General features: G+C 26.4%; 2 protein-coding genes and 2 long non-coding RNA genes across 8 annotated transcripts; 2 read left to right on the plus strand and 2 right to left on the minus strand.

The window, feature by feature from the left end:
- Window positions 1-22: 22 nt before the first annotated feature.
- Pvr (PDGF- and VEGF-receptor related) lies at window positions 23-16,605 on the minus strand. Of its 2 annotated transcripts, none has more exons than XM_074244278.1 (21): window positions 16,419-16,605; window positions 11,666-11,796; window positions 11,386-11,599; window positions 10,523-10,653; window positions 9,854-9,995; window positions 9,623-9,774; window positions 9,364-9,535; window positions 9,159-9,282; window positions 8,908-9,089; window positions 8,666-8,850; window positions 6,902-7,037; window positions 6,694-6,840; window positions 6,472-6,627; window positions 6,217-6,356; window positions 4,755-5,018; window positions 4,316-4,691; window positions 4,077-4,245; window positions 2,526-2,766; window positions 2,127-2,458; window positions 1,481-1,586; window positions 23-1,383 (listed from the first exon to the last, which is right to left on the minus strand). In XM_074244278.1, exons 1-21 carry the CDS (start codon window positions 16,459-16,461, stop codon window positions 658-660), a joined length of 4,269 nt encoding a protein of 1,422 aa, XP_074100379.1. In that variant the 5' UTR covers window positions 16,462-16,605; the 3' UTR covers window positions 23-657. The 2 variants fall into 2 exon arrangements, with proteins under 2 accessions (XP_074100379.1, XP_074100377.1); XM_074244276.1 differs by having other exon boundaries at window positions 2,526-2,799.
- LOC141528308 (uncharacterized) lies at window positions 15,458-18,798 on the plus strand. Of its 4 annotated transcripts, none has more exons than XR_012479350.1 (6): window positions 15,458-16,469; window positions 16,536-16,754; window positions 16,830-16,967; window positions 18,087-18,270; window positions 18,405-18,593; window positions 18,658-18,798. It is a non-coding gene; the product is annotated as an uncharacterized LOC141528308 (long non-coding RNA). The 4 variants fall into 4 exon arrangements; XR_012479347.1 differs by having other exon boundaries at window positions 15,460-16,419; XR_012479349.1 differs by having other exon boundaries at window positions 15,460-16,419; window positions 16,536-16,744.
- Window positions 18,323-21,138, minus strand: LOC141528306 (uncharacterized). The gene is made up of 7 exons (XM_074244290.1): window positions 21,003-21,138; window positions 20,229-20,347; window positions 19,616-19,796; window positions 19,226-19,344; window positions 18,967-19,156; window positions 18,670-18,785; window positions 18,323-18,600 (listed from the first exon to the last, which is right to left on the minus strand). The coding sequence occupies exons 1-7, from the start codon at window positions 21,055-21,057 to the stop codon at window positions 18,412-18,414; spliced, it is 969 nt and encodes a 322-aa protein (XP_074100391.1). The 5' UTR covers window positions 21,058-21,138; the 3' UTR covers window positions 18,323-18,411.
- Window positions 18,967-21,003, plus strand: LOC141528309 (uncharacterized). Its single transcript, XR_012479351.1, has 4 exons — window positions 18,967-19,096; window positions 19,228-19,353; window positions 19,640-19,815; window positions 20,787-21,003. It is a non-coding gene; the product is annotated as an uncharacterized LOC141528309 (long non-coding RNA).
- Window positions 21,139-21,662: the final 524 nt, after the last annotated feature.

Below are 21,662 nucleotides of genomic sequence, written 5' to 3' on the forward strand. Positions count from 1 at the left end.
ATTTAATGATAAAAATAACAGAAACCTTTTATTCATTTATTTAATATCAAATATAATAAACATACTTTTACAAATTAGTCATTATTTATACACATCTGTAAAAATTCTTAAAAATAATTTACAATTATTTATTATCTGATATTCTTATCTCAGGTAGGTCAAGTATAAAATTAAGTTACATAATTAAAATAATGGTAAAAAAGTTTTCACAATACAAGTGTCATTACCCTCTGTACCGTTAAACGATATATAAAATTTCTCATACTCATAAGTACTTAAAGCACTTGTTAAAAATTTACATATTTAAAATTTAAGACTTAAATCAAAATATTCTAACAAATAAATTTTGATTTAATATTCCATCATTGCCGTAATGGAATTAAAACTCTTATAATTTGATACAAAAATTAAGTAGTAATCTGAAAAAATAATGTCATTATTTTTTTTTTAAATTAATTTATCTAAGTACGGCAGTTTATATTAATTTTAAAAATAAAATAAGCATCAATTATAAAAAATTAGTCAAGCAATGGCACTAATTTCGCATCTGAATACCAAAAATTAATATTACTGTTTAATTTGATTATAAAATCATTGTTAATTAAGACACAATTACAATCTCAATAATTCGGTTTTAAATAATTTTTGCACATTTATTCAAGCTTTAGTCTGATCCTTATCATTGGTCATAAAAACGTAACTGGGATTAGTAAAACTATCAGGAATGTCTTTTCGCATTTCATTATTATAACTCGGTATGTTAACATAATTATCTTGTGTTCTAATAATTCCATCTTTGTAATTATTAAAATTATTTTTATTATTTAATTTTTTATTTCCACCACCGTCATCAGTGTCATCTTTACAGTGAACTTGTGTCTTATCAATTAAACGAAAATTCTGAAGTGCATTGCAGTACCCCGAATCTCGTTCAATTGCTTTGTCTTTAGCGATTGAATTTTTAATCGCTTGTCTCTGTCTTGCAAACTCTGCTCTTCGTTCTTGGATGTTAATAGGCTTGAGGTAATTATCATCTTCGCTCTTTAGCATCGGCGATATTTCAACTATTTCTGAATCTGAGTCAGAATTTATGTTATGGCTGTTGCAACTGCTTTTATTTTCCGATGGAAAGTCAAAGTGACTTTTTTCAGACAAACTAAGAGGACTAAATATCCCGGACTCGTCACGTTCTTGAGTCGGACTCATGCAGATGTACGATGTGTCTGATGCGGGACTCAATGGTATAGGAGAATTTACGTATTCATGAGGCGAAGATAGAGCCTCGTGATCTGGCGATGATATCATCATTAAATAGTCATTCTGTCTGTTTTCAAAGAATGCTGTGTTCATATCTATATACGGCGTATTTAGGTCAACGTAATGCTAAAAAATAACAATTATAAAATATTAATAATTTAATGATAAACATTTTCTTTAAAAAAAAAAAAGTAATAATAATAATAATAATAATCTGTTATACCATTTTAACACTTTCATCAAGTAAATTTCCAATACTGTCGACCAAATCCGTGAATGTTGGTCGGGCAGTTGGTTTAGCTCGCCAACAATCGTTCATTATTCTATATCTACAATTTTAATTGTAAATTATTAGTTTTTATCATTTATTGAATTATACACTGAGAGAAAAAATTTTTTATGAAAAAAATAAGGAATGTTGTAATAAGAAATAAATGTTTAAAAAATTTTTTTCTGATTTGGTAAAAAATAATTTTTAATTAAGACAACTTGTGAATTTTCACCCAAATTTTTTATTTCTTAAGCCTAGATAATGACCCACCAGTTTTTTGATCTGATCAAAAATCGAGATATCGCGCGTAACTTAGAAAATATTCAATTTTTTTTTTTCTTAAAAAATTCTACTGTGTATTCTTAAAATATGTATTAATGTACCCTAAAAATTTTAAAACAATTGATACAGTAGTTTTTTTTATTTTAATTCCCAAAAATCACCTTTTTTTTTTTAGGCTATCACATTAGTTGTGCTCCTTATTGAAAATATCAAAAAAATTAATTTCTTGTCACAACAATGCCCATTTTTTTCAAAATAAATTTTATCTCTCCGTGTATATCTTCTTCAATTTAACGTTTAAAAAATTTTAACTTACACATCATCAGTCGCAAATTCAGGTTGTTCCATTCGATAACCCTCGACCAATTTTTGAAACTGTTTTTCAGCTTCCATACCGGGATAGGGAGTTTCAGCCAACGTAAAAAACTCCCAAAGAACGATTCCAAATGACCAGATATCCGATTGGGTTGAAAATACCCTATCTCTAATAGACTCAATGGCCATCCACTTGATAGGCAAGGGAGCATTGCCCTGTTTTTTATAATTATCATCTTTGTACATTGTTTTTGCCAGACCAAAGTCGCATATTTTAACAACATTGTTCTCAGCCAGTAAGATATTCCTTGCCGCCAAATCACCGTGCAAAACCTTGAAGATAAATAAAAAAATAAGTATCTTCATATTTAAAATGAATATAAGTAATAAATTAAATCACCTTGCGCTGGCTCAAATATTCCATTCCTCGAGCAACCTGGAACGCCCAAGAAAGCAAATCTTGCGTGCAAATAGGCTTCAAATTGTAGTCCTTGTAATCACCGCGATAGTTGGAACGCCAGCTGGGCTGGACTGAGTTGTTACTTAAAATGGGCCCTTCTGGTGACATATTTATGCTTTCGGTATCATTTCCAGGCGTGTAACTAATCAACTTGGGTCCGTTACTGGAACTTGTACTGATACTACGAGAAAATGATAATGCTGCATATTTTATCCTGTTAAATAGAAAGAAAACGACCCAGGTCTTCGTTAAACCGCATACCGCATGCACCTCTGTTAAAGTATTTCTTAAAAGTGTTTAGTGCATGGCATTCATTTGTTGCATTGAAAAAAAATTGTGCATTTTAGGGAGTGCAATTAGTTATCCAATCTATGAAATTGATTTGATAATTTTATTAGAACAAGCACAGCAAGATAGTACTGGTTAAGAATACTGATTGAAAAGAATTGAGAAGCAGTTATTTCATGCAAACTGTATGGTGTGCATACAAAATTAAAAACTGTACGGTGTGCATATTTATTAAAAACTGTATGGTGTGCATACTTATTAAAACTGTATGGTGTGCATTAGGGTGTACCAAAATTCAAAATTAACTCCTGTTAAAAAATTCTATGAAAATTAAATAAATCGTATCACTCCAAAATATCTTAGGAAATGCCCAAACACATCTCCTGCAAAAAACGGAACTCAAAATTCTAATTTTAAAAGGTTCTTCATGAAAATTGAATTTTGGCACACCCTAATGCGCATACAAAATTAAAAATTGTATAGTGTGCATACAAAATTAAAAAAACTGTATGGTGTGCATACTTATTAAAAAAAAGTTTGCACGCCAAATTGATAAAAAATATGATTTATGAATAGAAAATACTTGAATATAAATATTTTTACGAATAATTACTTGAAATTAAGATCCAAAAATTCTAAGAAATGCAGCAATACTTGAAAAAATCAGTTATAAAAATTTTGCAATTACTGTGTTATAAAACCAAACAGCCGAATTACATTTTTAGATTTAGACTTGAAATTTAATTAGAGTATTTGTTTTGACTTGCACAGATTCCAAATTTTATCTAATTGGCATATACCTTTTATCCATGTAATTATTCTAGTTAATTTTTATGCTAACTTTCAATGTGCAATCATTATAACATTCCCGCGTCTTACTTAAAAAAATTAATAATAATTGATATAAAAAAAAAAACAAAAAATTTTAATGAGCATTGAAAATTTCAGTTAAAGAAATTGCAAGTCTCAGTAGTTTTCACAGTATAATCGAACAAAAAAAAACCGGCTTTCCATATATTAGTATTGATAAGAATTGAAATTATTGAAAAAAATTCAAATTTCATGTTTTTCTAATTATTTTCAATCAGTATTTTTAAACAGGGAGACCTTTTGTGTAAAAATTTCAATTATTTTATATTTAGGTCTGTCTTGCTTATATTACTTAGTAGTATTATAATATTAATAAAAGCAATAATAATTTACCTATTGTTGCTTCCAACGCTAACGGACCTCGAAAGCAACTCACGTCCTATCATTGGATCAATTTTACCAGTTGCCGGGTCAATTTGATTAATAAACTCAGCTCTGTGTCGCAGTAAATAATTATGTAAATTACCAAATCGACAGTATTCAACAATTACCAACAATTCTCCTACAAAACAAAAAAATTAAAAAAAAGAACAATTTTTTACAGTTAAATTAAACAATTAAATTCAACGTACTCTTGGCAATATTTTTCGTATAAGCGCCAAGTAAATTAACAACATTAAGATGTTTTCCAAGATGGACCATAATTTTAAGCTCACTGGCAAGAGCACGAATGTACGTCGACTCCGTGGAACGTCGGACCATTTTCACAGCAACAGTCGTGTTAGATTCACCTTCACAAATTCCTTGAGCTTCTGCTTTCATAACAACTCCGAAAGCACCGCTGCCCAATTGTTTGCCGAATTTCAATTTTTCCCGCGGAAATTCCCATTTTTTATCGTAGGGTAGCAATTCAGCTTGTTCGTCAATCGTCAGTTCTGGGTTCAAGCATTCTAACGCTCCTTCTTCAAAGTGAGTTAATCCGGCTTCCATTAATTGTTTTCTAATCACCTAGAATTAAAAATTTCTCTTAGAAATTAATAGATTAAATATTTATTTGATTAAAAATTTTACCTTTTCACGATGAACTTTAATTGAGAAATAAATAACAAGTATAATACAAATTATTGTTATAAATATAAGTACTGCTATTAATATTTTTGGTACTCCTTCTCCTTTTATTGTTATGAACTGGAAGGTTTCTGCAATACCAAAACGGTTTTCTCCACGGCAAATATATTTTCCGCTATTTTTTTCACGTGGGTTTATTATTTCTAGAGTTGTATTTTTATTTATTAAATTGTAAACGTCATCTGTTCCATTTATACGAATATTATCCTTAAAAAATTTTATTAAAAATTATTTTTATTATTATTCAAAATTATTCTAAGATCGGTGATTTTACTTATTAAAGAGCATTTGTTATTTTAAGCCAACTTTCTCTATCCAATTTAATGGTAGACTATTTAATTTTTTATTTATTAATTATTACACCACAATATTTGTCGGTATGAGCACTCATAGCATTCTCCGGTGAATATTTAATAATTAAAAAGGCCCTGGGACGAGAAGAGTACCGAATCGGCCCCAGAAAGAAGTCGGACTCATAATTTCAAGAAGTTTCAAATTTTTATCCACTACCACGTCTGAATAAATTGAAAAATACTGATAATTAGTAAAAATTGTTATTCTCTGCGTCTTATTAATCGAATGATCTAGTAACCGGATATCGCGTTACTAAAACCATAAGGGCGTATCCTGTTTTTTCTGTTTATTATCAATTATAGCAAAGAGTAAGAAAAAAAATTGCACAGGGTTATAAAAATTATCACTCCACAACTCAATTTGTATGAACAAACATGTATTTAAGTAAAAAACCAAATTTATTTTTTTAATTTTAATCGAATCTCGTTTGTTAAGATTCTCTTCATTTTTCTTCATTTTTTGTTCGTCTTTGACTTAAATAAATATTTCAAATAAATTAAACTGTGGAGTGATAATTTTTATTACCCTGGGCAATTTTTTTTCTTAATCTTGCCTACAATTGATAATAAACCGAAAAAAACAGGATACGCCCTTATGGTTTTAATAACGCGATATGTTTTGGGGCATGATGGTAGTGTTTTTGAAAAAAAATAAGAGCCATATTTTTCTGTAAGAACCTTAAAAAAAAAAACGAGGTTTTATTTAGCTTGGGAAATTTTTTTTAAGGGTACCTCATATCGAAAAAAAATTAAAAATCAATTTTTTATCATGATTAACTTCTAAAATGACAAAATACAAAGCTTTTGTGAATATTTTACTGGTAAAAACAATACGAAATAAATTCAGAACGCATATTCTTATCGTCCCAGGGCCTTTCGATTTTTAAGACAATTTTAATTAAATTTTATATAAAGATATTATTATTTACTCTGTGAAAATTTTTCCGGCAACCAAAATATCATTATTCAGCTTTAATAAATTTTTTTTATACCGAAAAACTTTAGAAATTTTTACAAAATTTTATAAAAATAAATTTCATAAAATTATTTACCTTCCACCAAGAAATTACAGGAGTCGGCATTCCTTCAATATCACATTTAAGCTCTATAGTTATCTCGGCAGCTTCATCAGTTGTATATATATTTTCCGTTTGATTCATAGATGATTTTAAAATATACGGCTCTAATGGATCTGCAATTTATTATAAAACAAATATTTATAAACATTAGTAGTCATCTCTTGGGTCAATTCAAAATGAAGAAACTTAAACTTAAATATAAAAGAAGACATTGAAATTAATAGTTACCATTAACTTCAATCCTACGATAATCTTGCAATTCTTGGGCACTATTTAATAATCCTTTACATTTGTACAATACATTGTCTAACTTACTTACATTAATTACTTTTAAATGTGTATAAAATGTATATTCATCGAAAGTTTTATCGATAATCAGTCTATCTAAAATAAACGAATAAAATAATTCAATAATTTAATATTCAAAAAATAAACTAAATAAATACTTACTAGTTTGATTTATTTGATTGTCATCTTCATCAAACCAATTAATATTACTAGTAAAATTATAAATCGACGCTCCGCAAGTTAATGTAATATTATCGCCGATAATAACGTCTTTTGGAGTTTCTATGATACCAAATCCACCGCTTACTTCTGTAAAAATAATTATTTTTGTTATTTCTTCCCAAAGTAACAAACAAATATATTGAATTACCCGCGAAGAATATAGTTTGATTAACGTTGTCACAGCCAAGGTTATTGCAGGCGCGACAGTTAATGGTTCCTGAAGTTTTAACAATCATTGTAGCTTCAGAAGTTACAAGTGTTTTTTTTTCCTCAACAATGCGACCCTGTAAGTATTTTAAATTATTTTTTTAGCAATAAAAGTATCATTTATTTATTTATTTATTTCTGGATATACATTCTATAGAGGTGTACTACACACCTGTGCATAAAAATCAGAAAAAAAAAGAAAAATCCAAGAAGTTACACCGTAAGAACAAGATTACACTGGATATCATTTTAGATTATACTAAATAAAAAAAATTTTTTAGATAGTAGCTAGTATAATCCAGATTATAATGAGTATAATCTAGATTATAATGACTATAATCCAGATTATAATGACTATAATCTAGATTATAACGAGTATAATCCAGATTATAACGAGTATAATCCAGATTATAACGAGTATAATCCAGATTATAACGAGTATAATCCAAATTATAATGAGTATTATAAAATTAAATAATAATTATAATATACTAGTTGTTATTCGCCCGCTTCGCTGGGCATTTTATAGAATTGTATTTTTAGATTTAAACTTGAAATTTTATTAGAGTATTGTTTTGACTTTCACAAATTCCAAATTTCATCGAATTAGCATATACCTTTTATCCATGTAATTATTCCAGCTAATATTCATTGTAACTTTCAATGTGCAATCATTATAATGTTTGCGTGGCTTTTTTTCAAAGATGAATAATAATTGACACGAAGAAAAAAATTTGAAATGAGAATTTGGAGCCTATAGGAGCTATAGCTTGGAAATTAAAAAATTTAAATGTTAACACCCGCCTTCGCAAACCCCTGTGAGGTGAGCTATCATAAAATTTGCCCATCGACTTTTTCTACATCTCTTACAGAAGATTCCTACCAAATTTAGAGTCGATAGGCGCTATAGCTTGAAAATTAAAAATTTTCATTGTTAAAAGCCACCCCCGCAACCCTCTGGGGGGGTGAGATATCGTAAAATTCATTCATAGATTATTTCTACATCTCTTACAGGAGATTTCTACCAAATTTGGAGTCGATAGGACCTTTAGCTTGAAAATTAAAAATTTTCATTGTTAAAAGCCACCCCCGCAACCCCCTGTGGGGGTGAGATATCGTAAAATTCGTTCATAAATTATTTTTACATCATTTACAGAAGATTCCTACCAAATTTAGAGTCGATAGGCGCTATAGCTTGAAAATTAAAAATTTTCATTGTTAAAAGCCACCCCCGCAACCCTCTGGGGGGGTGAGATATCGTAAAATTCATTCATAGATTATTTCTACATCTCTTACAGGAGATTTCTACCATATTTAGAGTCGATAGGACCTTTAGCTTGAAAATTAAAAATTTTCATTGTTCAAAGTCACCCCCGCAGCCCCCATGGGGGGGGGGGGTGAAATATCGTGAAATTCATTCATAGATTATTTCTACATCTCCTACAGAAGATTCCTACCAAATTTGGTGTCGATAGGAGCTATAGTTTAAAAACGGGAATTTTTCATTGTTAACGCCCCCGCAACCCCCCTTGTGGGTGGAATTCCGTAAAATCCGTTCTTAGCTGACCTCTACTCGGCGAAAGGAATATTCCTACCAAATTTCAAGTTTCTAGGTCTGATGGTTCCCGAGATATCGTGATGAGTGACTATATAGATAGGAATCTCTTATATATATATAGATTAAAAACTTGTAAAAAAAACTGACCTCAAGTTTTTCATATTTTATATTTTTGGAGTCATCGTTATACGTGATATCATTTATGTAATCAGGAAAAAACATCCATGTGATATTTGGTAAAGGATATCCCACAGCCGGGCACTTAATTTTTGCTTCTGAGTTCGGTAAGTAATAACTATTTACACCCGTCGGCTCTTCGATGAGTGGTTTTGCTAAAATGTTACATTAATTAATTTATTTAAATAAAAATAAATAAATTAATTAATTACCTTGGACTATTAAAGTCAAATTTCGATCTTGAAATTCATCAGAATTGGAAATTCTAAAAGTGTAAGTTCCCATGTCTTTAAGACCCATGCTTCGCAAAATAAGTACTGTTTTTTTTTCTGTGTTTTCTATCGAATATTTTCCATCTGAACTGTTTATTATATCTTGATCTGATGGTCCGATCCTGAAAGATTGATTGATCAGAAATTTAATTCTTCAAAAGTAAGTATCTGAATGATTAAAAATAAAATACCATCGAACGGTAGGTAGAGGATATCCATCAAAGTCAATCACCCACTTAATATCATCTCCTTCATTTCTGGTGAACGATGTCTCGTTAGAATGTAGAAATACATTTAAATATTTAATATTGGGATCTGAGAAAAAAAATATTTAATTGTAATTAATATTGAATTGAATTGAATAGAATTTATAATAGAAATAAAAAATTAATTTACCATGAAATTGGACATTTAATTTAACAGAATAAGCCTTTGAATGAGTCTGAATTGTACAGGTATATTCTCCCTCATCTTCGCTAGTTATATCAGTAATAAGTAAGTCTTTAACAGCTTTATATTGATTATCTCCTAATTTTATCCGATTACTTGTTATTTGAAGTCGGGTGTCCTACAACCGAGTACAAATTACGTAATATTTATTTATATTCAATGTTAATAATACTGATATTGAATTGACGGATGAATAAATTGATACCTCTGTTGTAAAAGCATACGGCGTTTTCCAATCATGTGAAAACGTTAGATCGCGATCGATTTCAACCGAGCAGTTTAGTCTAAGGTCTCCCCCAAGTACTGGGAGATGAGTTATTTGTCTTATCACCGGATGGAGGATGGATGGATTTTTTCCTGAAATAAAACAATTTTTTTTTAATTGTGTTATTGAATTTAAAACGAATTAACTAGGAATTTTTATGAATAAATTTACTGGAAACGTAAATGTAGAAATTTATTATTTCTTCGGAATCATCAGCTTTACACTCGTAATATCCCGCGTCTATTATCTTCAAGCCTTTTATTGTAAATCCTTTTTTAGGGTCAAATTGAACTTTGTCACTTAGGTAGACTTTCTGCAAAGAAAAAACATTTTTATTAATGATACTGAAATTAACAGACATCTCTGATTAAAAAATCTAATTTTAAATGATTTGAAATTATTTAAAAGCATCTGATTTAAATACAATTTACATAAAGGCAAAATTTTTTACTGTGTAAATTATTAATAACATTGAAGTTAATAAATATAAGAAATTTTTTTATAACTTTATAATGACCTTAAAGTTAGCAATCATTTGACCATTAAAAAATTTTTTAAACAAATTAATTTCTTCCGAAAAATTATTTAAAAAAAATTCCATTTTTTAATTTTTTAAATTTTTATGTGTCAATTTTTTTTCTAATTATTTTTTTTACTGTAATTTATTTGTTAAAAAAAATTCTAAATATGATCAAATATCAACTAAATTAATTTTCATAACTTTAGAGTAATGAAATTATTATGAAAAAATTCCACATGTGAAAATTACAAAAAATTATCAGTGGAAATTTTTGGAAGGTTAAATAAAAACCCTGAGTTAAAAAACTGGCCCTAAATTACCTGTCCGTCTTTAACTAATGTAACTTTATAGTTTGGCGAAGTTGGGTGACATCCTACTATAGCTTCGTCAGTGGATTCTTTATGTAAACTTTCGAATGATTCTGGGGATTCCACAAGATATTTTACAGTTGCTAAAAAAAATTTATTATTATTATCATCTTTTAATTAATTATTTCATTCGTCATTTTTCAAAATTGACCGTTGCAATAATTATTATGTGTCACTGCAAAGTGAGCTACAGTCGCGCCAGGAGCTTTCAGATTGTATGAAGAAATAAGAAGCAAACTATGACATCAAAGTTAGAGTTTTAATTTTATTTTTAATGACATTAAACTTAGCTGTCACTTGACAATTTTTTAAATTTCTTTAAAAAAAAGTTTTGTTTTAAAAAATTATTTTTAAAAAAATTTCATTTTTAATTTATTAAAATTTCTACAAGCCTATTTATTTAATAATTTTTTTTTGCCATAATTTAGTTATTAAAGAAAATTTAAAAAATGGTGACAGATAAATTTTATTTTATTATTTTTAACAAATAAATTATTTCTGTAAAGTAATTTTTAAAAAATTTTACTTTTTAATTTTTTTAAATTTCTACATTTTAATTTTTTGCCACAATTTAATTGTTAAAAAAATTATCAAATAACTGATCAATTAATTTTTATAAATAAATTGAAAGTAGAAATGAAAACAAAAATTAAGTTAGTCAATATTTTAAAAATTTATAGAATTTTTTTTTAGTAAAAAAAAATTATTACAAAAAAATAAAAAAAAAATTAATTTTTAAAAAACTTGAAAAAAATTTTTTTTTAGCTCTAATTTAATAAATGAAAAAAAATCATGAAGTTAAGACATTAACTTACATGTAACGTAAACGTAAATCCATTTAACATCTTCATCAGTCAAAAGATCAGGTGTGACTCTAACTTCTTTATAATCATTCAAAAGCTGGTCTTTACTGGAATCAATACATCCATACCAACCGGTGTCACCGTAAATTGTTTGAGATTTTCTTAAAATTACACGATGTTCATGTCCTTCGTCATGATGCTCTACAGTTTCTTGCGACGTAAGAATCTGAGGAAGAAATATATCATCAGTTACGTTACTTATTATCACTTAAGTATCTAATTATTTACGTACGTCAGGAAGATCCTTAGGAAAAATGAATGTGATGTTGTCCGAACTTGTACAATTTATTTCAAGAGGATCACCCTCATTTAAGTAGATTTCTTCAATGGGAGGTGTTAGCTCTATCGTATTTGCGAAAGATACTAAAAAAGTTCAATATTTTTATTAAATATTTTATATTTTAATTTATACTTTTTTTGTATTTCTCATAATTAATTACATTAAATTTAGCTGACGTTTTACAATTTTTTTAATTTTCTTTAACAAATAATTTATAGCAAAAAAAATCTATTAAAAAAATGTGTAGAAATTTTAAGAAATTAAAAATGCAATTTTTATGTTAAAAAAAAATTAAAAAAATTGTCAAGTGACAGCTAACTTTCATGTCATCATAATTACATTCCATTTTTGCCATTTGGCTATACTGTCTTGGCATTGAAATTAAATTAATAAATAAATAAATATTTTTTTAATCTGTATGATTAAATTTAATAATACATAAATTGTTATGGAAATGTTTTACATTTACAATTCTGCTTTGCATTAATTAAAGAAGTCAACAAAGGATTTTATTTTTTTTTTTTTAAAGGTAACTATATCTTATTTTTATTATAATTATTACTTAGATTAAAAATTGAAAAAAAAATTTATGAAAGTTAAAACTTTTATGAAAAAATTTCAAATTGTTAAATTGATTGCAAAATACTAATAATAATAATAGATTTCTTCTAATCAAAAATAATTATCGCTTAATTTCTTGACTTAAAAATAATATCATCATTAATTAATTGGATTTGTTACTAATAGACATATAAATTTATAAATAAAATTTTTGTATTATGTAACAAAAATTTCTACGAAAAATTTTACAATGAAATCATTTTATATGTTTTAGCCTTTAAAAATATGTTATGTGTAGTACACTAGCTTTCTAAGAGGAAGTTTTCTTTCCTCCCTCGATAAGCGGATTTATCAAACCGGTCTTCATCCTATATCGTCTAAATGAATTGTTGTGGCTGATAATATCACCGAGTTCTCACAATTTTTCTACTACTAAACATTCCTACATGATTTTATAAAAACCATCAACAAACAACTTCCTTGCATTATCTTATGACTTAATCTAAACGGTTATTTAATATACATTTTAAATATTTTACATTTATAACAAATACTTTCTTTCAAGTTGGATTTCACCGCAAAAAATTTTACAACTTTAAAAATATTATTTTTATTTTATATTTACAAAATTTTCACGATTATTGGAGCATATAATTATACAAAGAAGAAATGAATGAATGAAGATAGATAAATCTATCAAATTTATTTTAAACTTTATCTAATTACCTTCAATTTAAATTATCATTTGTCTGGTTTTGATGATTTTTTTAATTAATTCCTTGATTTTAAAAATTTGAAAAAATTTTACATTAACTTTTTTCGGCCCTTTTTCGTCAAATTATTTTTAAACCGTAAAAGATAGCTTAAATCTATCAATTTTATAGTAAAATTCACATAATTATCTTCAATTTGAGCTATTTTTTGTTGCCTTTTAATTTTTTTTTTTTTTTCAATTTATTTCGCAGTTGGGAAAATCAAAAAAAAAATCAAGAATAAATTAATTTTTAGCTTTTATCATCAAATTACTTTCATCTGTTACAAATTCTATTTTTTGGGTAGATGTCTTTGAATTTTTATTTTTTGTAGTCGGTCTCATATCATTATTTGCAAAAATATAATAAAAAATTAAATTTTCAGTCATTGCATTTTAATAACGTGTTTTTTTCAATATTTAAACAAGAAATCTACTTATCCATGTCGGGTGCGGCCGAATGGCGCTTTTTTTAAAAATAGTATTTAATTTTCATAATTGTTTTTTTTTTTCAAATTTCTAATTAGTAACTTAAAATTTTTTTTCCAATTTTATATCATACTTTATCTATTAATTAACAATTAATTAATTATAAAAAAAGAAATATTTTTTTTCTCCATAAAAAAATTTTTTCAAAGAAAAAAAAAATTTTTTTTTTTTTTTCAATTTTATATCATAATTTATCTATTAATTAACTACTCCAATTATTAATGAATAATTCATTAATTATAAAAAAAGAAATATTTTTTTTTTCTATAAAAAAATTTTTTTCAAAGAAAAATTTTTTTGATAAAAATTTCAACTTTAAAATCTTAAATATTAGATAAAACAATCAGATTTAAAAATAATCAATATTTAATTGTAGGCGGAACGGATGTTTCTTTTAAAATTTCAACAAAAAATAATCTCACGTCCTGTATAGCACATGTTCTTGATTAAAAACTACTTCAGATAAAAAATTTCCTATTGTATAAAATGATTTACAAAAAAGTATCTTAAAAAATTGGTTAATACCCACAAAAAAGTTTGAATCAAAAAAAGATAAGAAATAAATTTCTATTTTTAAGAGCTATTAACAAAGTTCAACAGTTATAAACTATAACAACCAGATAGTAACTGTCATATTTAAAAAAACAAAATAATAAAAAATTTAATTACCACAAAATTCTTTAAATAATAAATAATTAATTTAAAAAACTAATAACCTGTTTCTTTACAACGCATTTTCTTTTTTCATTTTAGTATTCGCTCTTAAATTATATATATAATAATAATGCATCTATTATTAGTGCTGACTAATAGATCGTGACTCGTATCGAATGAATTCGATCATAGGCATCAAGATGACCGGTCTTCTCGTTCTTAATGCATACAAATACAATAAAAAATATAACTTATAACTTATAACAATACATTTAATACCAACTAAAGTATTTGCGCAGCCGACAAATTCATGTCAAGGAGTTAATAATTTTTCAAAATAACTTAATTATCTTCAAGAAGTTTAATTACCAATTTTTTAACAACTTCTGTAATAAAAAAAAAAAAAAACATTTTTTTATTTTTTTTTATTTTATCTTGAAGAAATTTAACAAAAAATTAATTGTACACTGATACACAGAAAGAAGAAGATGACACTGAATATTATCCCAGATTATACTCAGAGATATCTCCGGTGAAAAAAATTTTCAGATAGTAGCTTGTATAATCTAGATTATACTCATTGTAATCTGGATTATACTCATTGTAATCTCGATTATACTTATTGTAATTTGAATGATACTCATTGTAATCTTGATTATACTGGGTGATATCTCGATTATACTCATTGTAATCTGAATTATACTGGGTGATATCTGGATTATACTGGATGATATCTGGATTATACTCATTGTAATCTGGATTATACTAGCTACTATATAAAAAAATTTTTCACTCAGTATAATCTGGGATGATATCCTGTGTCATCTTGTTCTTTCCGTGTAGAAAGATTTATTAACTATTTAATTTATTTGAAGACAATTATTTAATTTATTAACTTTGAATAAATATTTTTTAACATTCAATAAATATTTATTTGGGAGGAAAGTATATTTATTTCTTCAGATTTTTTTATTAAATTAATTTTTTTGTTAAATTTTTTTTTTTTTTTTTTTTGAGTAAATTTGTTTCGCTTGCAATTTCATATTCTATAAAGATTGCTTATAAACAAAAATCATCTTAAAAATTATTGGAATTAATAATATAACATTATAATAACATTTATTGTAAAATACAAAATTTTATCACAGCTTATAATTATTTTTTATATTTTTAAATATTAAAAACGTTAATTTATTTAGTGAATTTAATTATTATCGTGTATTTTAACTACACAGAAAAAAATAATTTCTTCAATCAAGAAAATTACAAGGAAGACTGAAGTTATTTTGGAGCAAGAAGAAATTTTCTTGGCTTAAAAAAATTTAACTTTGTTCAAAAAATTTTAACTTCATTCAAAAAATTTTCCTTAAGATTTTTTTGATTTAAGAAAATTTACGCTTGACTCTTCTTCTTTCTGTGTATAGGGTCATAAAAAGTGTCAAAAGAAAATTCCTATTTTTGTTTCTTCTTTTAAATAAATATTTGTTAACAAATGTTTATTAAAATTTAATAAATAATTTACTACCTGTTAATAAATATTTATTAAATGTTATGAAAAAATAATTTATTAACAGTTAATAAAGCTTTTTAACTTTAATATGAACAAATTCTTCTATCGTACATATAATAATCCACAACAAGATGCTAAGTGATTTTTTTTACTACTAGAAATTCGCTCTGTCACAAAGTATCAGACAATTAAGAAACATAATTAGAGAAACTCAATTAACGTGTTCACTACAAACTTTACGCGTCATTTTTCTTACAATAACATTTAATTTTAAAAGATTCATCAAAAGTAAATTTAGGAGCGTCTTTATTTGTTTTTTTTTTTTACATAAAAAAAAAAACTAAAAATTACTATTACAGGGAATATCAAAATGAGTCAGAAACCGGTCGCGGGAAAAAATAATAAATTTGAATTATTTTGTTGTAATTGCGGTAAAAATCAAGTGTATCGAGTGCATTTGATGCAAGATCCCAAGTAGAGAGAGTGTTATAACTTTGAACAAGGCCATACCGGTTGAATTAAACCAATGAGACATCAGGTACTAGAAATATATAGGCAGAAGGCAAAAGTTTAATCGTGATAGTGATTCAACTGACTCGTCTGCCACGTGATGTCTGTGTGTCGCGTTTCCCAATTTTAATGTAAATAAAATTAATAATAATAATAATAATTATTATTATTTATAGTTATTAGATAATACGTGATAACATTTAAAGCCAGTAATCAAAAGACCAACTCACAGTAAGTGTTCAGAAGTAAAAAAAGTATACACTTTGGATCCATGTTTTTTTGTAAGAGCAAGCAATAATGCTTCTTATCATCACATATTCACGTTAATTTGGTTTTAATTGTTTTAGGTGGTATATTTAAACACATGTGTCCACTTACGATCGAAGTTTTAAGTTACTGCTGTGTATTACGCGGTCTTTTTCAACACTGAGCGGAGTAAAGAATGTCAGACTTACTGTGTAGACCCCACCCTGTTAAAAAATAACGGAGTAGGAGTTCAGATTTTACGTCATCTCTGTCTATGGAGCTGAAAGGTATCTGCTTCTCATGAATGAACGTATGCTATGGTTGTAGGAATGTAATCTTTATTTTACTAGTCTTTCAAAAATAAATTATTTTTATTTCTTCTTTTTCAATTGCAGGAATGCGGTCAGTTTTTAGCGCTCACTACGGATACTCAATATTTTTAATATTTTTTTAAGAAAGAGTATTCAGAGTTTGAGCTATTAAATTATTTATAGAACTTCCTGTTAGTTAAAGTGTAAATAAAATAATATTTGGTAAGTTTTAAGTATTTTTAAATTTTTTATGAACAATTGGTAATCTTGCTAACGGCAATGAAACTATGGAACGAACTTGTTGCACTAAGAAGTATTAAAAAATTTTAAACTTCTGCATACAATTAGTTTTTTTATTAATGCTTAGATTCAATTGCTTACCTTAATTTAACTAATATTAATTAAGCTTATGTACAGTATTTTTTTTAAATTGTTCATTTTTTATGTATTTTTTAAGGAAAAAAATCAAATAGGAGGTTTCCTTTAAAAAAATTAAAATTAAAATGATTTATCACACTTGTAAATATTTACTAAAATTATTTAAATGTCACACTCAATTTTATTTCCAAAAATTTTTAATGCTTTTTTTTTTTTTTTTTACTTAGTTATAATTAAAAATTTCTTTAATTGTAAAAAAAAAAATTAATTAAATTTCACACTGAATTTTATTTCCAAAAATATTTAATTCTCTTCTTTTATTGAACTATTATTAAAAATTTTTTTTCATTGTTAAAAAAAAAAAAATTTTTTTAATTCTTTTTTTTTTACTTAATTATAATTAAAAATTTTTTAAATTATAGAAAAAAAATTATTTAAATTATTTTAATATAATATCACTAAATATCATCCCAGATTATATTCAGTGATATCTGTAATGAAAAAAAATTTTCAGATAATAGTTAGTATAATCCAGATTATACTGGGTGATATCTGAATTACACTCATTGTAATCTGGATTATACTGGGTGATATCTGGATTATACTCATTGTAATCTGGATTATACTAGCTACTATCTGAAATTTTTTTTCACTCGGTATAATCTGGGATGATATCCAGTGTCATCTTGTTCTTTCCGTGTAGAAAAAAAATTATTTAAATGTCACACTGAATCTTTTATCTCAAAAAATCTATAATTTTTTACTTTTTTGTAATTGAAAAAAATTTTTTTTTTTACTTTTATGTTCATAAAATTACTCACTATTAATGTAATATTCTGTACTTTACGGCCCTTATAAAACACTTGTTCTACTGTAGTAGTATAGTATAAAGTAATAAAGTATAGGTCCGATAAAATTGAATAAATAAATAAATAAAAGTTTCATACTTATTTGTTATTACAGGTTCAGATAGAAAAAAAGAAAATTGTCAGTAAATTCGTCATTTCAACTAATGACTAATCCAAAACAGATAATTGACTGATAAGTACGATAAGCGTACGGTTTAAATAGGCATGGAACCAAGTTCATTCTAGTTGATTGTAATTTTCCGTATCGATATCTAAATTTCTATCAGTAAATGTGATAGGTTTGTATTTAAAGACAAATATTTCACGCAAATAAAATAAATTTTTAGACTATTAATTTATAAAACCTATTTAATTAGTTTTCTAAATATCAAATAAATGTCATGTAGATAATTCATTTTTCATTTCATTCTAGAACGTCCTCAATTAACGTTAACGGTAATCCAGTTGACATCTGGTTGATCGGATCGACTTGTATCAACTGCAACATTTGCATATGCGCAGCCGTATCGCCCGCTGTCACCGGGAATTACCGACTTTTTCTCCAAAGTTCGAGTGTGAGCGCCTTCGAAGACCGCAGACTCTGATTCAGTCATCATGGAGTGTTCGTTCTTGTAAAAATAAATAATTATGTGGCTACAAATTAACTGATATTTTATTTTTTTTAGGTCAAAACTTACGGGGTTGTTCAGAACAGTGTAAAATGCCATTTCTTCGTAACTGTTACATGTAATGGAGAGTTTGTCGCCTTTCTTCAAATTTAAAGTACCTGATGGTTCCGTTGCAGGTTTTTTGGCTAGAAAAAGATAATTAAATATTAATAATAAGTTTCTGTTAAAAAATTCTCTGCAAATCAAATAATTTAAAAATATTGAATAGATTTTAATATTTTTTTTTTAATTTCAGAAATCAATTTTTTATATTAAAAAAAAAAAATGTTAAAAATAGGCCATTTTTTCCCGGAGGAAGCTACTTACGTTTCACGCTGACGTAAACCCATCTAATTTCTGGTCGAGTCATAAGACTCTCGGGAGTAACTTCGATGTCTTTATTTACGCAACCATAACGTCCACTGTCTTCTGGAACAACGTTTTTCTTCTCCAAAGAGTGTGTAAATTCACCTCCGCCAATTGCTGTAGCCATTTCTTCGCTTTTGCTAGCTTTTTCCTTTAAAATTATCAAAAAAAATCCTAATTATTATCAGTCTACTTAACTTCTAAATTAAAAAGTACTTACAGGACGGTGCAAGTCTGAGTAAAACTTGATTTCTTGATTACTGAAGCATTTTATTGTCAATGTGTCGCCTTCAGTCAGCTTTAAAGTCTTTTCTGCTGGTTCCATCGATGGTTTTTTGGCTGGAAAATGTATTTAAGCAATTTTTTATCAATTTAAAAATTATTTATTTTGTTAGTAATTAATTTGGCAGATATTTAATTTAAATCAGATTTTAAGAATTTTTTTTTAATAAATAAATTATGGCAAAAAAAATTAAGAAGAAATTTTGAAAAATTAAAAATGCAATTTTTTTTTTTTTAAATAATTTTTTGTTGAAAAAAATTAAAAAATATCGTGACTGCTAACTTTAATGTCATATTAATTTAATCAAGTTTAACTTGAGAAACTTACATTTTATTTTGACGTAAACCCAAGTGACGTCCGGTTGGTCATGTTTACTTGTATCTACTTTGACACCAGTATTCGCGCAACCATACCATCCACTGTCACCAGCGGATGCTTTTCTTCTAATACCGCGCATATATGAACCATCTGTCATTCCTACTTCGATAATGGACAAAGATTGTTCTTTCTATTTTGAAATTAGTGAGGTAAATTAAATATTTTATTCTATAATGATAATTAATTATGATTATTATAATAATTATAAATGAGGAGCTGATTTTCAAGAGGGTATCTTTTCATTCCCGTGCAAAAAAATTCTGATTCAAAATGAATTTAAGATTGAAATTCATATTTTGACACAAATATGAATTAATTTTGAGATCAATCCAAATTTGAAATTGATTTGTAAATAGAAATTTCGATCCTGCTTCAGAATATTAATAAAGACTTAAGAATATTTTATAGATAAAATTTATCCTAAATATTCTCAAGTCTCGATTTTCATTTAGGAATCTTTATAATTCTCGAAGTAATTAGTATTTAAAAGTTAAAAAAAACTGCTCTTTTAAAATATGAAAAGATACCTTTTTGAAAATCAGCTTCTCAAATAATTACTTACAGGATTATCTAACTCGGTAAAAAATTGTAAATCTGTGTTACTGGTACATTTAATAGCCAGTGTATCGCCTTCGTATACATTATTAAGCTCTGCGGCTGATGGCTCCATTGTTGGTGCGGCTGTCAAATTTAATAGTTTACATGTATTAAATGTTGTGTTCAGGCCCACGGCCCATTATTTTTTTTTTTTTTTTTACCGGGAAAAATCAAAATAAAAAATAAAAAATTATTCAATCAGGTAAATGCACACAATTCCACACGGTAATCAATGAAATTCAAATTTTTAAACGAAACTTGATTAATAAAAATTATTATAAGAAATCACGTCTCTCAAAATTTGAAAAAGCAAATAATATTTCCGATTTATTTAATGATTTTTGACAGATTGTATTTCGTATGACCTATTACTAAACATTATTGAATGAAGTAATTTCTAAGGCATGATAATAATTGCTTAAGTAAAAATTGCACTTTCTATCGCATGAAAAAAGTGTTTTTATTTTTACATAACTTCACCTGCGTAAAAAATTCTATAATAATTTAATTAAATAATTTTCAGGGCTGCAGGATGTTTTCAGATGATTGAATAAACCGTAGACAAAATGGCGTTCGAAGTAACTCAAGAAATAAAGTAATAACCTATAGTTTAATAAGAAGTTAAATGATATAACAATTCAAGTTACAAAAATGATTTTAAAAAATTTGATCAACTTTAATTATTTTGTGAGATGGTTGTTAGTTAATTAAACGAGTCATTTACGTAATGAATATTTACCTTGGCATATTGCTACCAAAAAAAATAAAACACAAGCTTGTATTAACGAAGCCATCGTTTAAAAACAATTTAAATCACTTCTCACTCGTTTACTGACTAATAATTTATAAATGTCTGCACTGTTTTTATACCATCTGACAAACAGCTATTAAAATTAACAATAAGCTTAAATAGTTCAATACAATCTGTTATATAACTGCTATTATTAGGTCATGGACAATGTCAGATGTTTTTTTATTGTGATAACTGGAATTTTTTATCAATAAATGTTTTATACTTTTTTTGATAATGAAATATTTTATCGATAGTTTGCAAAACAAAGTCTTCATTTTACTGATTTTTTTAATTTCCCGCCAAGAAAATTTGAAATTTTTTAAAATCGGGAAGTTATTGGTTTTATCGCGTTTTTCGAAAATTGAGTTTTTATCAGATCTCGACGTTTTGAGGTCTTAGGAAACTTCCTTGACTACTCTCGCGAGGGTGTCACTACACAGTAAAAAATTTTGTATTAAAAATTTTTAACACTTTTTTGTGTTAATTTAACACAAAGAATGTTTAATTTACACAGAAAAGTGTTAAATATTTAAAACAAAAATTTTTAACACAAAATTTTTTGACGCAATATTTTCATGCTTATGATATATTTGACCAATCCCGTTA

Source organism: Cotesia typhae, unplaced genomic scaffold, assembly GCF_013202065.1.
Source record: "Cotesia typhae breed Kobodo isofemale line unplaced genomic scaffold, CoteBio_Ctyphae contig_43, whole genome shotgun sequence".
Taxonomy (NCBI): Eukaryota; Metazoa; Arthropoda; class Insecta; order Hymenoptera; family Braconidae; genus Cotesia; species Cotesia typhae.